The sequence below is a fragment of the Mchenga conophoros genome, linkage group LG11 (genome assembly GCF_057382185.1).
Source record: "Mchenga conophoros isolate Kocher_MC1m ecotype Shallow Benthic linkage group LG11, M_conophoros_male_GT1.1, whole genome shotgun sequence".
In the NCBI taxonomy this organism is placed as follows: domain Eukaryota; kingdom Metazoa; phylum Chordata; class Actinopteri; order Cichliformes; family Cichlidae; genus Mchenga; species Mchenga conophoros.
In genome coordinates this window covers 14,631,007-14,649,038 of record NC_140536.1, presented here as the reverse complement: position 1 = coordinate 14,649,038, position 18,032 = coordinate 14,631,007, and the positions used below count along the sequence as shown (strand labels likewise).

Below are 18,032 nucleotides of genomic sequence, written 5' to 3'. Positions count from 1 at the left end.
AGGGTGTGCCCAGCCTTTCGGCCAATGATAAGCCAGGCTATGACACACACGTTTGCTCTTATACAAAAAGACTAAAGCTGCAATCTGTGCCTGCTCCACACAGCCATGAGCAAAGGTCAAACACTGCAACATCTTGTTTTCATTGCGGCGCCTCTTGTTACAGTGCATAGTTTCAGCCTGGTTCCATTTCATTTCACTCCACCACCCTGCTCTTTCCCAACCTTCGTGTAACGAGAACACTGGGAAACTGTTAAAAACTGCACCGGGGTGTGTGGGTGGCAGCATTATTATTCACTTCCCCTTGTTCTGTAAATTAAAGCTTTGGTATTGACACTAAAAACTTCTGAACTCTCTGCATTGTGAAACAGTCAATCTGCTTTCAATCCTTTGCACAAGGTTTCATTTCTTCTGAAGATGACGGACAGGAGGTGGGAGTTTCAACAAAAGCAAAAACAAGTTTGCAATTGGGACCTTACAGAAACCTTATACTTTAAATTTAACAACCTTTTTGTGTGCCAGCTTTCATACTGTCAGCAGCATCTCTAACTGAACCTACAGTGCCTTACTAGAAATGAAAGTGGATAATGACCCCACGGAGAGGAGGGGGATCTGTCAAGCTATTATGATTTTAAATTCTGCGGTATGTTGAAGAAAAAAAAAAAATGGAGTCAAAGGGAGCATCAGCCGCATATTGAAAATTATTAGAATAGATGATTTACAACTGTAACGTTTCCTAAAACATAATATGGACACCGCTGTGCATAATCACTCATTTCTTTGACTATTATAATAAAAGAAATGTTATCCTTCAGCTATAAAACTTAATTGAAAGAAGTGTAAATGATTTTTTTGATAACTGTAATTTCTCTTTTTAAAGTCCTCTCAGTAGACTTGTGTTCAGTTTTGTTTTTTCATTTTAATTGAGAAAAGCAAGAGACTATATTTGACAGCAGGCCAAGAGAATATTTTATGAAGTCTCCCAGGGAGCTTTTTTTGATGATTAAATATATTTTTAAGCCTCACCTCTCCTTCCCGTGTCCACGATCGTCCATTCTGGGGATATTTGACCTGGGTCTGTCTCTTCTTCTGGCCTCCATCAGCAAACTTGCACAGCAAAGGCTCTGAGGGAGCTATAGAGTGAGACAAGGACAAACACATTTATAGATTAATCACCTTATAAGTAGGAGAAAGTCAAACTATATGTTTTAGGTTAAATTTAAAAGATTACACTTAAAGTGTTTTATGCTACAGCTTAAATAAACTAAAAGTTAGTTGGTCCTGAAAGCAGCACTTCAGCTCTTAGATTTATCTCAGCCACCCGTAATCCAAACATTTACACAACACTAGTTATCACCCCATCTCTTTTTAGCCCCTTCAACCATGCTTTCAAAACAGCAACGCTGACGTAGGAACAAAGCCACAGGCTAATCAATAGTGCATGGTGTGCGAGGTTCAAACAGCAACCCAAACAGGCATACTTAATACGCTAAATAACTCCACGTAGTTTGACCCATGGGTAACAGACTGCAATTGTAAGTCCTCCAAAGAAAATACTGTCCCTCCCTGGATGAGAGAAAGAAGAAATGTTTGGTTACAAATAAGATTAACTTACAGTGACCTTCCATGTCTAAGTTCACCAAGCTTAAACTGAATATACCCTCAGGGTTTGTGAACAGAAGGAAGTTGTCAGATTGTGAGAGGATTATCCAAAGAAAAACTAAAAGTCTGTGTTTACTATGATTTACTTTAAAGGCATATCTTTAAAAATGGTTAGAAAGCAAGCAGGAGTGGACAGTTACTTCATTTTCTGGGAAATGCTTCAGAAGCCACATGTCTTAACATTAAAACATATTACCATAACATGAACCAGGACACTCAAATAAGATATCTGATGCCTTGTCTATTTAGAGGATAAACAGACGCTAATCTGTTTTATGGCAACTGTGATGCTAGGGCATATTTCTTAGACTTTCCAGCTGCAGTTTAACCAACTGCAGCCAAAAACATGTACCCTTCACAACCAGCATTTTGCTTCACATATTTGACTGATTAAGTAAAGAAATTTGCATGGCTATTTACATTGTAGATTCTCATAGAAGGCATCAAAACTATGAATGAACACATATGGAGTTGCGTAGTAAAAAACAAAAACAAAATTGATTTTAGATTCTTCAAAATATCAATCCTTTGCTTTGATCACTGCATTGCACACTCTTGGACTGTTGTTTCTCTTTACTTGGCTGATTGGTTCTTGCTATAATATGAATTCTAACATTCAAATAGGGCTGACTTCTGCACAACACAACTGATGGTGCCAACCCCATTAAGAAGGCAAGAAATTCCACAAGTGAACCCTGATAAGGCACATCTGAAGTGAAAACTGTTTCAGATGACTACGTCAAAAAAAAGTCATTGAGAGAAGTCCGACAGTTTCTTTGAGGAATCTACAACATAAAACAAATTTAGAGTTATTTATTAAAAATTTTCTTTGCTACATAATTCCATATATCTTGCTTCATGTATTTAATGTCTTTAGTAAGTATCTACAATGTAGAAAGTAGAAAAAAGAAAGAAAGAAAATATTAAATGAGAAGGTGTGTCCAAACTTTTGACTGGTAGTGTATATATTTAAAATATTCCATGATTTAAAAGCCATTAAGCTTGTATTTACCCTAAAGGAGACAAAGATCAAACAAGAAAGACCCGCCAACAAATACAACTGAAGTAAAGTCCTGGCAAAGGGGCAAACCCATTACTGCTGTTCACAGACTCCAAGTATTTTTTTTAACCTTTGTTTAACTAGGAAGTAAAATTGACATTAACGCCATCTTTTTGTGAGACTGTCCAGGACTGACATAGGCAGATTTAACCTGGCATGTTATTTCGTTTTATTCTCTCCCCAGTGGTAACTGAAATGAGCTCACCCGCAGAAAATGTATACAAGCAGAGAGGGTTGAACCCAGAGCTCTGGCTCTGAGGCAACAGTGCCCAAGCATTCACTCGTGGCAATAGATTCTTAAAGTCTTAAAAATTTGCATATTATTAATGATTATGTTAATTCATCCAACTAAATCTAGGTAACTGAATGTAATTTTTCCGAACTCTTGAAATATAGCTTTAAATATGTTCTTCGGTTAAATCCATACATACATCAATTTTCTGCTGTTTATACAGGTGCTGCAGAGGCAGAAATTTAAGCAGAGATGCACAGGCTTTTCTCTTCCCAGAAACCTCCCCAAACTCTCCTTGGGGGAAACCGGAGCATTCCCAAGCCAAAGAGATACAATCTCTCCCGCGTATCCTGGCTCAACCCCAGGGCTTCCTCCCAGCTGGACCAGGAGTGGGCACTCCAACCTTTCTGATCGAGTACCACAGCATCACACTTATGCTTATTCTCATGCTAAGCGCTTCTTATTTGGCGTGAGGTGCTACAGTGCAGTGAGGTATTTGCTTCATAAAGACAACAGAACCATAATAAAAAAAAAGCAGAAATGAGATCCTAAGACCACCTAACCCAACACAGTCTCCACTTATCGCTGTCCTTAGACAATCTGTTAAAAAAAATTAATCCAGAAGCACCTTTGACGTGGGCAAAAATCTAAAGGCTAAGGCCAGCCATCCGGCCAGAGTTGTGGGGTACTCCCAAGACCTGGCTCCAGAACGGGGCTCCCAGTACCCAGAGGTTTTCTTCTTTGTAGGGGTCTGGCTCATCACCTAGGCCCAATGTGCCTTAACCTCCTAGGACCTGGCGTCCACATATGTGGACATCACATTTTAAGTTATTTAAACCAAAATGTTTAATTTTGCTCTACTAGGGCCTGATATCCACTTACGAAGACATTATACTGCTGCTGTTCTATCAAAATTTTAAACGAATATCCTTATATGTGGCTCTCATTTTTCTTAGGAACAAAAATCAGGTAAAAAAAAAAATCTGGTAATTCTTTGTTTTTACATTCATCGGGTCCCAATCAGCCCAAATATCAAAGAGAAATTAAAAATGCATGCCATGGAAGAGTTCGGGTCTTAGGAGGTTAAAAGACTCTACCGAGGGCATATTGCCCTTGAAAGCACTAGGAACTATTCTTCGAGGTTGCATCTCAACTTTATATATGTTGTGTTGGCATACAGAGCAATTTTGTCACTGTCCAAACATTTCCACATGCAACTGTCAATCTGTCACAGCCACCAAGGCAAATGTAATTTCTTTCTAGGATGCAAAAACTCTGAAGTGCTATACTGCTTCAGCAGAGGCAAACTGTTGGGACAAGTCTTCTATTCAGCTGGTAAAGACTACTCTAAACCCTCAAACTGAATAAGTCACATACTTTTATGCACTCTTAACCCCTAACAAGCCGCATACTTTTATGCAATGCCTCTGTTTTTTTTATTTTATTTTAATATATCCACAAAGTGAGGTTTTAACTCACTGATGCATCTTTGAAGAGGCTATAAGCTGGCACTCTGAAATTACTGTCAAATAGGATAAAATGGCAAAGAAAGTCAAATCAGCATCAATGTGTGTAGTATCGATTTTTTTTTAAAGAAAAGCAAAACAACAACAAAATCCAACTGCAAATTGCAATATCTTGAAGCTGGTACTGACTAACATTATGAATGCCAGAATAAACTATGCAATTATCTTGCCTACTTCAAGAAAAATATTTCTTCATCTAAGTAAAGTGAAAAATGAGAAGAGGTATTCTCAGTGGAGAAAACCATTTAGAGCTTAAAGACTGAGATGAGAGCTCTTTAGAATGCCTGGGGCCATGACGGGCACTCTAAGGGTAATGATATAAAGACACATTTCCATTTGATTATAACACATTTAGAAGAACTTTTTCATTCAACTATGTTAACTTGATTTTGTCCAACAGGTCACATGGTGTAGCCTTCTGTTGTCATCCTTTGCTTTTCATCTTTCTGAATCAATTCTTGTCTTTTACCCGCTCTGCTTCATGCATTAAATGACCTTTACTTTTACTAAAATCACAGATAGTCACACGGATGCAACAATGGATGGACTGAAGATATTTGGGGGGAAAAGAAAAGTGGAAGACGTCAGTTCACCTACCACATTAAGTTTAAAGTTATTATAATCAATTATGATCAAAAATAGTTAAAAAATATCACATTTATATTTTTGATTAGACATAATAACTAACAAAAATACAATCATAAATTATAAGTTATTTCTTATTAGACACGTGTCCTGTGATTTCTATTTTTTAATGTGAAAAGCTATCTACCATTAACAGTGGCACTCAATTTAAAAATAAAGGCTGCATTTGTTATTTTATTTGTTATTTTTTTCCGCTCACAGCTGTGACAGACAGAAGGCTATGCTATTGATGGCAGATAATTTGTCAAGTTTATATTTGCGATACTTTGTGTTCTATAAAGACAAAAACATCAGTTGATTGAAAATAATTATACATTAATTATGTGTGTTTTGAAACTTTCTTTTTATTTTCCAGCTTTAGCACAGTTTGTTTTCTGGCACAACAGATGAAAACAAGTTTCTTTTATTGTTAGAATTAGTAATTAAAAAAACAAGTACCTAAACATGAGAATGGAGAATTGTAAAGCTTAGATGTCGTCACCCATAGATGTGACAGCTGGCTGCTAAAGGATGAAAAACAATCTTTTAATCTCAGAGTTTTTCTGGATTGGTTTTTCTTCATTAACGTTCTTGATATTCCTAACAGCAACATCCAGTAAGCAAAGCAGCAACATGACAACAAGATATTCCTGTGAGGTAACTACAGGAGTTGCAGTGACCTTATTTAATTGTGTTTATTTTAAGGCCCTGAAAGCAGCACACATTTTATCCACACAGACTTAAAAATGTAAAACATTTTTTGCTGTCAGCTGTTTATATACCTGATCTTATGAAATGACTCAAACATTAAACACCGGCCAGCTGCTGTGGGCCACCGTTTGCAAATGCATATGCATCAGTAAAGTTAGACCGATTTGGCTGCATCAGTGCTATGGAGCTGCTGCAGGGGTTGAATATATTAATCTGGGGAAACAAATTGGAGAGTTTCAGAAGCAGTTTCTGTTTTTAATAGATTTTTGTTCACTTTTGCCATCTCATTGGATACCTGGAGTTTAACCCTATTAAACCTCAGGTATCAATGATTTCATAATTCTGCCAAACAAACAAACAAAAATAATGAAGAACAAAACTACCATAAAACACAAGTGAGATTTACTGGAACTGTGGAAACTAAGCAAATCCAATTATGTCAAAAGCCTGGATTTATACTTTTATATTTATATTTTGCATTGATTGAAACTGTATGTGCAGTATATACAGGGTGTTTCTGGTAAGAGTCGAGTTTTGCCAGGAGGTAGGCAACACTGTGCCTGGTTAATGTAGCGCAATCCATTGCCATTTCCTGATTACCGGACAGAGAGAGAAACACCAGAAGCAGCACCCAAACTTGGACAAACTGCTTCACACATGAGTATCTATAGATTGACATCTGCTGAACAACTAACAACGTAACAATAAAAAGATCCTAGTTATTTTTTTCCATCATGCTTTTTTAATTAGAAAAAAAATATCCCCATTGCTTCCAGTGGAGAGTCGATTTATGCCAAGCTGCTTGGCTTGTAATTTGCTCGAGGAACTTTTTATGATTTTATGGCTGTGTCAGTGTGTGCCTGCTTGAGTGAAGGAGGACAGAGCCAATGGCGTTCATATCATCCTGTAGACAACTGTTGACAATTTTTATATCTCATTTATTTAAACAAATGCTCGATCCTCTTTGCAACAGTGTCTACAAAATAAGGTGACATGAAACAGAAATGCAAACTTTTACTTTCCGACTTGTTATTTTAACAGGGAATAGAACATATGAATGTCCATCAGCATGTAATGATGCTGGAAGTTGGGAAAACTGCTAAAACTCACTATGCACATAACAAAAACATTACGTGACAATAAGTACAGATGTAAACTGTTCAGTTAAAAGTGGTCAGCATTAAACCACAACTTGGGATAAAATTATTTTCTGATTCTAAAATTCGTATAATTAGAACCTGCAAAACAAAGCAATCACAAAACTGCGACATGGGTAACTTGCAACTGGTGGGTTGCACAAAAGGTATATAAGGCAAAAAGCATTTTGCTTCCCAATAAAAACAAATAAATAATAAATAAAATAAACCCAAAGTTCACCAAAACTATTAGGTCCACACCAACTCTGATCAGAACAATAAAGGGTGAGTTGTTAACATGTGTGACGTAGGTCACTGCTTATTAGGAGAAAAACAGCAAGCATGTCTTTAGAAATGTTATAGTTTGGGGTTGCTTTGCTGCCCGCGGAACCGCATAAATTGCTGTCACTGACATGCATATCACAGAGTACTTGAAGATAATGTTAGACTATCTGTCTGACAATTGATATCAAACCAAAAGTGGCCCTTTCAATAGCATAACGATCCTACGAACAGCTCAAACAGATAAAACGTAAGGTTGTGAAAAGGCATTCTCCAAGCATGGACTTTAAATAGAAATGTTACATGGAGGTTCAAAATAAGCAGTACGTACAAGAAAAATCTCAAATATTTCACAACTGAAGGAATTTCAGAAAGCTTCTGCCTGAGCAAATGGCTACAACAAAATATTATTAATCTCATAAAGGGGGCAATAATGGCTTATGAGGGCCATGGGATACTTAATGTTCCACAAGAGAATATTCATTTAGTGTAAGTTATTAAAAAAGGCTGTCCATGGATGTACTGATGTATTTTTTTTTTTTTTTTTAAATACGGTAAGCACAAATTTGTAAAACTGGTCTTGCAAACCAGAATTTCAATGGAGCACCAAGTTTAAAAGATTGATTTACCTCCAAATAGATAGCCAGTGACAATGTCTTACCTCCAAAATATTAAATGGGTCTCTTATCATTTCTAATCTGTAAGTGATTGTGGTAAGACACACACAGCAAATATAGCAAAATTAATGACTTACTGCCCCTACCAGTACTTGTGTGTAGCACGAGAATATACAATATAAAAAAGCAAAAGAAATGTAAATCACTGCATTATCAACACACTATATAAAAAAAAAAAAATTCAAGAAAAATATGAAATTGTAATATTGTAATGTACTAGTTTCAGGAGACGCCTGAATGAGCAGAATTATGATATCATGCATTTCTCCTGGGGAGGAAAAAATATGCACAATACACTTTGCAAATCATTTTATATTCATTCATGAGCACAACGTGACAAGTCATAAATAGTGAAGATGATAATGACAACAATGAATGTTATTTATTCCAGGGAGGTGAATCTAGCCGCCACTCAGTCAGGGGTCAACAAGTGCAATACATCAAGAGACAAGATTACCTGTAGGAAAAGCAAATAAAAGTGGTGCACCGCATTAATTATTCAGCTTGCTTTCACAGCTTCGTTTCCACAATCTGTTGTATTTCACAAGGGTGCTTTAAAAGAAAGGAGGACACTTTTAATTGCTAGTTTGACCCCTAATGTTCGCACTCCTCGCTCTATAAGACACAATGTGATGAATTTATGATGAATTTGGGTACAGCTGTGTCAGATCCTTTTGGGCATATCAAATTACCCAACGCTGTCATAAACAAATGCTTGGATATTTGGTTTAGATTGTTATCTTATTTATTTTTAACAGGACATGGGGGTGATGCAATAAAATGCAATTCTAATCCATTGACAAGAAAAAAATGTAATTGCTGAATTCAGGAGTAACTTGAAGCCCCTTAACCAAAACAACATGCTTTTTTCCTTGTAAGCATAGAGCAGGCAGATAGGAGAAATATAGTTTTGTATGAGAACTCTCAGCTCAATTTCTTAGGTTTCAGGGGGAGGCATGAATGACTAATTCGAATCTGTGTAGGAGCTTGCCCCAGCAATTTAAGAAACCACTGAGAAAAATCCCTTGTAGCTAGTTAGTAGAGCTATCGTTTAAATAACTACATGGTCAAATCCCTCCCTTATACTGTTACTACTACTAACAATAGTAATCAATTCATTTTCTTAGGTTTATAAATTCAGGATTGCAGTGTAGCTGAAGCTGAGCCGAGAGAAGGCACCGGACAGGTCACCAGACTTTGGAAGTATTACACTTCTGAGAGACAATGGGACGGACACACACACACACACACACACACACACACACACACACACACACACACAGTCAAAAATTGCCAAAAGCACTCAAACTACTCACTGAAGCAGCCCAAACTTTTCTTTTTGATCCATTTTTTTGAGTTAAAGGTTTGTTTTCCCCCAACAGCATTATATTAGTATATTTCTATATTCCCTCTGTCCCTTCTTCCCTTCATAAAGCTGTTATTAAATAGTGACTAAATATGTTTAGCCAAGCATTTATCAGTGACACTAGCCCCTTTGTGGTTTCTGTCTGTCTCATTCCTTCTACCAGTCCAAATATCTTTGGACTGTAGGAGGGAGCCAGATAACCTGGAAGAAACCCAACCATGTAAACTCCATAAGGAAAGGTCACAGCTGGCTAGTGGATTCGATCCCAGTACTTTCTTGGTTGGAGGCATATTTTTACTGTCCATCTTACGGGTTAAACTACACTACATGTTCATACTCGTCCATTGAAACTATGAAGCTCTCTGCACACAGTTTTTTTGTTGCTAATCTTGATGGCAGCTGTGGTGGTTTGAAGCACCTCAGCACTTGGTGATCGTGTAACTCTACGTGGTGTGCCACTTTATGGCTAAGCTACTGTAGGTCCTAAACACTTTAACATAGCACTCACACCACTTAAAATTGATTATGCAATAAGAGAAGAAATGTCACAATTTTATTGCAACAGTGCCATCCTCTTTCAGCACCACACTTATATTCAGTGACCCATTCTTTCAAAAATGCTTGTAAAAGCAGACTGCACTGGTAGGGGTTTGAGTCTGTAACCATGTGAAAGCAACTGAATTAAGAGCTAAAGCCCATTACTTTTATCCATACAGTGTACTATCAGTAAAAAAGTCATAGATCTTTTTCTTTCAAAGAGTTTTTACTATGAGCAGCATATCTGAGCAAAGTCAGTCTGTGAAAACTTGTGTATATATATTCTTTCTCTAAACTGCCCCCCTGAAGTAGCTTTTGGATGAAATCATATGTTCTTAAGGATTATTTTGTGGAACTATATGAGGCATTCACAGAGTGAAGCTGCACAGAATGTTAAAACTGTTTTACAAATTACACCTTTGTTTAATTTCTTTTTAATTCAAGTATTTCAAATTACTCTCTGCAAACAGGGTTATCATTTAAACTACATAATTATACTAGGCCTGATCCTTTTATTGCAGAGAAGACCACAGGACCTCAGTCCTTTCACTAAAAAGCTTGAATTCTTAGTGTTACTATCTGGACTTCACTTTGAGTTGGTTTTTAACTGCAACTGGCTATTTTGTATGTGCAAAAAAAAAAAAAAAAAATCTTTTAAACTGCAAGACAAGAGTTGTGTGTTATTTTGAACAAAACTAACAAATTATTTGATTTGTCAACTTTTAGGGTTTTTACATTTATCCTTTGTTTTTGCTTTATTGTCATTCTTAGGTGATTCTCACCTGCATCCTTCTGAACAATGTGCAAACTAAACTACTCAACAACCAAAACTAAAAGGACCCAGCCACCCACACACTGAGCTACTATGATTTGTGTGTTGTTGTGTCAGTGTGTGTTTGTTTTACTAGAACTCAGTGTTACTAAGCAAGTACCTGCCAAGAGCTACATGATAAGGGAAAGTAATTACAGGGGAAAGAGAAACATTACAGTGGTCAGAAGATACAAGTGCCTGTTCACTCACTCACTCTCACTCTCTCTCTCACACACACACACACACACACACACACACACACACACACACAGGATTTATTTGTACTCATTAGTTAAGACTTGCAGCAGCAATCACCGTGCAATTGTTTGACTACAGTTTTCTTCTGTTAAATACAACCATTGCAACATGTTATCCATCCAATGCAAAAACACGACTAAAGGAAAAAAATGGCAACAATATCAGAAACATATAGTGCATGAATAAAAATAAAAATAATTGCCTCCTAAACCTAATAACATAAGTCTTTCACATCACTGTATAGGCCAACTCTTCTGTGCAGAATTGTTTGAATTCAGCCACAGTGAAAAGTTTGAGTATGAACTGCCTGTTTAAGTTCGTGCCACAGCATCTCAGTAAGATTTAAGTCCAGCCTGAATGTGCATGTCTGATTGTGTCTGTATTTAGGTGAATGCAGTGGGGTTGAGAAAAAAAAAGTCTTTTATTGATCTGAAATAAAGTTTGCAATCTGTGGCATTTTATGTTCAGCCAACAGGACTTGTTCATAGGTAAAAAGGTGGGTGGCTTGTACTGTGAACAGTGAATCACATACTGTTACCAGTTGCTGAAGCTGTGGGATATTGCAAACTGCGGTAGGGCACTAAAGAAACTGTTCAAACTCCAGCAGGGCAAACATACATTTATTTCAGCTCTAGCTAGAGGGACACATGGGAAGAAAAAGGAGGGAAAGAAAAGTATGAGGAAGGATGAAAGGTTATTCTCGATATACCTGGTTAGGTGCAGAAAATTATATTGATCTTAGCTTTGATGCTTCTAAGCCACGCATCAGTCTTTAGACAAGTAGAAAGACTTGGCTTATGAAGACAATAAGGGGTCTATCATATGAGTGGGAACAAATCCTTCAAATGGGAAAAAAGTTATTTAAAATAAAATCCAATCCATTAGCAAATATAGGAAGTCGCTCAGTTGGAAAATGGGATCCAGTCCCCAAATGTGGCTAAATGAAGAATCCACAAGAGGCTGAAATAAGTATGTATTTGTAACACTGTTACCAAATTGCAAAAAACAGCCAGGTAGGTCAAACAAGGTAGGCAAAAAAGTAAAGGAGGGTTAAATAAATGTTCAATAACACAAACAACCAAATGGAGTCAAAATGAAAGGAGAAAAAAAAAAAAAAGAATAAAAAGGGATGTTAACTCCACTGTCATACACATTAACAGACATAGGGAACAAAATGTGAACGTATTCAACTTACTAATATGAAACAGCCTTTTAGTCACATAAGAATAAAATGTATTGAGGCTGAGATGTATTTAATGAGGCATTATGCAAAGATGGAAGCAAATATTTTGCAAATATCAGAACCTGATGGCATCATTGTTATTTGGTCTCAGTTTCAAAAGCAGCACATTTTTATACCCATACTTGTGTCTGAGTGTTAAACAGTGCCTTGAAAAAAAACCATATGTAAGATTACAAGTCTCACAGTGCAATACTTCCACACAATCTTTTTCTCAGTAAAGCATCATTCAGTTTTTCCTCTATTATCAGGAACATCAAATAAAACTCAGTTTCCATTTATGAAAGCATTGAGCCGCTTCACCAGTGAATAGGGACTTAATGCCTCATGATCTTACGAGACATTTAAGGCTCCATGCATTTTTAAAGCTCTCTGATTATTATAAAAACTACTGAATGATAACATGCTAACTCAGATTTGGATTTGGTTCATTCTTGTCCCGTTTGCCTTATCATTACGGGAAGGCAGGACAAATAGAGCTATTAAAACTACAACAGTATACGCCATATCAAACAGTGCAAGAGGAAGAGACACAGTGAAAGATGAGATAAGGAGAAAAAAAAAAAGAGGGGGGGGGGGGGGTGACCACTGAGTGAACAAGAAATGTCACTGGACCAGTACAAATAGTGAGCGATTAGGATGTGAATAGTGTGTTGAGAGAGGAAAGACTTCCACCGCTGAAACCAAAGGAAACAGTGTTTGAAGTCAACATTGAAATGGTCTTCAGATTTCTTTACATTTATTTTTATTTAAATAAGCACTGATTTTAAATTTGTCAACATTTATTAAAGTTTAATCATGTCAAGCTTTAATATAAAGGGATAAGGAAGAAGAAGTAGAAACAGAATTATGTTTTCACCTCACAGTATGGGGACATAACATTATCAAATGTTAACACAGAGCAAACACCTACTGTCTGCACTTAATTTACATCTTAGATGAGAATCTCAAATTTGTGGCTGATGATTAGGGGTAAAGATGTTTACAACTTAATAAATACCTAAGGAATCTAATCTGTGAAGCAGAGATATAATTTAAGTAATTTAAAAAAAATTCACCTGCAAGCCACTTTGCAAACCACATCCACCTTTCATGCCATGGCAGTCATATCAGTGTCATATCAGATGCCTGCTGTGCTTCTGATATTCTGTGCTGTGTCTTAATGGTGTGGTTCCCTACTGCACAATAACTGGGAGAGATCCTTGAGATCAACCACAAGTTTCGAACCAAGGATCCTCTTCCTGTGAGGTGATAGTGCTAAACACTACATCCCTGTGTGTTCTCTGGTAAAATAGCAATGAACATCTTTTTGATCTGCAAACCCAGACTCTTTGAAATTCTAAATGAAATGTAAATAGAGCGAGACCAAAGTATAAACAAAAAAAAATAGGAGTCAAAAAATCTATAAACTTTATGGTAAAACGGGCTAACAGAAGTCCTGGTCATGTGATCAATGTAAGCATTCATTCTGAAGCTTAAGAGTTAAATATTACTGTTGGCTGTGTGTAAGAAGCAGAGACTGTGGTATGAATCAGAGAAATACAGGCAAAAATCCACAAACATCCTCGTTCAGTGACATGCATGCATATTGTTGACTACACTGCACCATCATAGATGCTTTAACCTTTGATAACATTTTTTAAGGCAACAAGTATAAGTAATAAGCAGACAAAGAACAAAACAAAGTACAAAAGCCTGTCATAATGTCACAGCAGCATCTTTGGAAATGTTACAGACTGTCAGTGACACAGAACATAAATCTACAAAACCTGGCTCTGGAGAGACACTTTGTTCTTAAGTATTAAACGAATAAGCACAGTATGTGTGTCAAAGTCTTTTGTGGAGGAGTACACAGGCGGACGGGTTCTCCCAATTTCAGCGGTGTGGGAGTGCAGTAAAATTTAAGCATTCTGTACACATCCAAACACATGTGCGCACACACAGACAACAGATGTATAAAATGAGTAAACGGAGTAGATAACCCCGGCAACAACAAGCAATACACTCTTTCAGCGTAGAGGTCAGTGACTTGGTGGACTTAGCAACTGTATTTGAATGCAAGCCTTGCACTGTAAACTAAGAGCTGACTATGAACTCAAAGTGTACAATCACCTTGTAAAAGCTGATACGTTCCACTGCAGTATTCACTTTCCTTCTTGTCTTGGTGCTTTACTGCTTCGGAATTGCACTCATTTTTATGAGTAAACAGGACTTTCTCACAATTTTACATACTTTAAAAATATTAATTTAATATTGGATAAAACTGTATGAATAATACTTTTTAAAAAGATTTGTTAAATTGACCTATGATTGTTGATCACACATGTGATATTCATCATGTTGACCTACAGCGAATCAAAAATTATAATATCACCTAAGAGATATTGGCTAGTATGTATTTGATGTGATTAGAGTGACAAGGTATACACCCACTTTCTTCTCCCTAAAGAACCTTTTTTTTTTTTTTTGACTCTTACAGATATGTTGTTGACTTACAGAGCTATCCAGCAGTGGACCAAGACGTTACACATTCACCAACAGGGGACTGCTGAGCAAGCAGAGGACATCTTCTCCTTTCCTTCTTCAACATGCCATAAATCACACTAAAAATCACGCTGAAACCCTCTGGTGACGTTTTAATTTTGGCCAGGAGGAGACCGGCAGGTGTGTGAATGTTAAAGAGTATGCACTGCAGTGCCTCTTCAGGCTGGAGAAGCTGGATTTTAATGACCCGCTCATACACATTGTTTATTTGTAGATATTTTGTTTGAATGAGTATCTGCCCCAGGGAGGCTATGAGACCCCAGAGCTGATATTTAACATTTTTGCTTACTAAGGGGAGACAGATTTTTTATGCACGGTTAGATATTATCTTTTGTAACAAAATATAAAGGATCAACTTCAGTCTATGGCTCAACTAATATTAAAATAAATGAGCAACACAGAATACAGACAAAAAATGAAGTCTTAAAATAAAAAAAAAATGACAAGGAAAAGAAACTCAGGAGCAAAAAAACCCAGAACAGACGTACTGACAGAACAGACGTACTGACAAAAAAATTCTAACATACATTCACAGCTCATCAAGGAAAGAACTTAAAAGAAGTCAGTTCAATTCATCCAAAAATTGTCTAAATTGAGGCTAAAAACTTGGTGAACTTTATAGTAACACTGCATAAGAGAGAAATATAAGCATAGTTCCTGCTGAAGTTAGCAATGCACTTAAGTTCAGTCCCAACCAATCGACTTAAAGCTGCTTTAAAAAAAAAAAGTAAAACTAAGTTGTGGGCTGCACACGCACCTGAAAATATTACAGTTTTAAGACTGACTACAGACTTGCGTGTTATACTGGATTAGTAATATGAGCAGCTCCTTTCACTTTGTGCATGATAATTTTATCCATAGTTAGCATGAAAATGCTTCATGTTACTCAAATATGCATCAATACACACTGAAGTATCATTAAATATATTGCAATTTGTCACATTAACTGTGGGCAAAAGTTAATAAATGTATAAATTATTAACATAATAATCCGTTGTGGGATTCCTCTTTGCAGCTTTGATTAAATGGACCGAGGCAACAATCTATAACTGTGATTACTTTGACAGCATATAATCTGAAAAAAGTGTTCTCAGCTTTGCCATGGAAACCAACTTGCAAAGTCTTGTGATTTTCACTGTATTAATTATTCTTATACGAAGAGCTGTGATGTTATTTTTCTGTCAAAGACGGACAGAGGCTGCAGACAGAAGGGGGAATGGATACATCTTTAATTTGCTATAAAATTACACAACTATACCACACAATACACAGTGCATGTGTGTGCCGTACTGCCAGAGTACAAATCCCTCTGTCTTTGAATTCCCTTTAGTACACCATACCTTATCTTTCTGTATCTTAATCTTGTCTCTGAGCTTTTTTCCCTTCAAATACCGTGACATCCTCAGTCAAATCCTGATCATTTTCTTTCTCCTCTTTTTTCATGTCACCTATACATCTACTGATATCCCTCCACCCCACCCTTTTCAAATGTCTTCAGCTCAGAGTTAAAAAGGCATCAAGTTTTTGCTGTTTATTGAGGGAAAATGTGGAGACAGATTGTTTGCCTTGGGAGCTGCTTGTCTGATGTTTGTACATGTGCCTCATTGCGTGTGTGCCTCAGTCTGCATCTTGTTCAGAGAAAGAATTAATCACTCACATCTTCCTGCTAAATAAGCTCAAGGAAGTTCAACGAGTGGGTGAGAAAAAAACATGAGAGAGAGAAGATAATTAGAGAAGATTTATCAGTTGCATTGACCGTGAGTTGGATGTAGACTGACATTGTAATACCAAAAGGTGCATACAGCTATAGCATGACTGCAACTGATAAAACCTGCCATAAATTCATGAAAAACTGCTGAAAACTTCGAACTCCATAACGCTGACTTTGATTAAATAAATGTGACCACACAACTTTGTCAGCTTTCTGACACAGTTCTTTTCTCGACAATACACATTGAAATTTTATCAAAGATGGATAACGTTCAGAGTCTACGGGCAGGATTTGTAATCTCAGTCTCAGAATGACACCTACCAGTCATGCCTGGAGGGGTTTTCAAAAATTTCCCATTGAAATTTTGAATCACCACATCACACTTCTCTGTTGACTCCATCCTGGGATGAAGAAAAATAAGAGGAGGAACTTTAGGACAATTGCTACAAAATACAGAAGCTACAATTCTGCTTAGTTCAACATGCACAAAAGGTACTGAGGTTCTTTAAAAGTAATCCATCCAGATATAAGGGCAGTCTTGTAAGTGCCTTCTGGTTTATGCATCTTGGTTATCTATGAATGCCTGAGAAAAAGGCCTTAGGTAGGACTGTGCATGTCTGTGTGTTTGTGTGTCTGTTTTCTATGGGGTTTCCTCTCCTTTGTCCCAGTTTAAAAGCTCCATTCAGTCTGATCTGTTGTGTGTCATGTCCTCTTTGTCTGCCCCTATTCAGCTCTGCTCACCCAATCACAGCTCAATGACTAATTGCCTGCTTGGCAAGCAAAAGCCAGTGTGTCAGTCTCTGTGTGTGTGGAGAACAGCAAAACGGTGACGGTGACTGAAGAGTTAGAGGCTGTGTGTGTGTTCGGGATGGGAACACGCATGACTGTGTGGGTCGTGGGTTTTGTTCATGTAGCCAGTGACCCTGAATGTAGCCGACTTCATTCTAATCACTGACACACTCTAGGATGCAACTGAGAAGGCCCCCCCTCCGTATACACATACATTCAAAGTGGATCTGTACAGCTAAAATACCTTCAGCTGCAAATGGAAACGAATCAGCTCAGGATCACATTGTAATTATCTTAAAGAATGTGGATTATAGTAATTATATTAACATTTTTTTTATTATGTGCCTAATATGTAATTGTAGCAATCAGAATAAACATATGGTCGATAATTCACAAGTTATTTTTTTCCCCTCAGTGACCTTTAAGGCAGTGCAGTAATATCTAATATTTAAAAAAATTAAATAAAATCAAAGCTAGTAGCGGAAAGCATAATCTCAGTAACTCAAGAATCCCAAGTATCCTGCGGTACCTGGCAAAGCCAACTCCTCTGCTAAGGCCATTGGCATCCCTCAGTATCCGCGTGGAAATGACGTGACCAAAAGGCTTCAGCATGTTCTCCAACTCCTGCTCATCCATCGACACAGGCAGGTTAGATATGTAAAGATTGGTGGGGTCCTGCTCCTGTTGCTGTGAAGAGAGAGGGGTAGAGGGTGAACAATCAGTGTCAATTCAAACCAGGAAAGAGCAGATGCATCTGTTTATGCAATGTGTAAAGGACTTGAGCCACCTCTCGTTTCGTCATATTTTGCTTCCAAGGAGGCAGATGTACTTGTCGTTTTTTAAAGTGGTTTTGAGCAACGAGGCTTTCT

General features: G+C 37.2%; 1 protein-coding gene across 2 annotated transcripts in view; it reads right to left on the bottom strand.

The window, feature by feature from the left end:
• Positions 1–18,032, bottom strand: part of rbms3 (RNA binding motif, single stranded interacting protein) — a 123,139-nt gene that overhangs the window by 19,743 nt on the left and 85,364 nt on the right. For both annotated transcript variants that reach the window (XM_085291070.1, XM_085291069.1), the window contains exons 5-7: positions 17,693–17,850; positions 16,696–16,775; positions 1,024–1,130 (exon numbers count right to left, since the gene is read on the bottom strand). In XM_085291070.1, the coding sequence (XP_085147196.1) occupies positions 1,024–1,130; positions 16,696–16,775; positions 17,693–17,850 (345 nt within the window). The remainder of the gene's footprint in view (positions 1–1,023; positions 1,131–16,695; positions 16,776–17,692; positions 17,851–18,032) is intronic.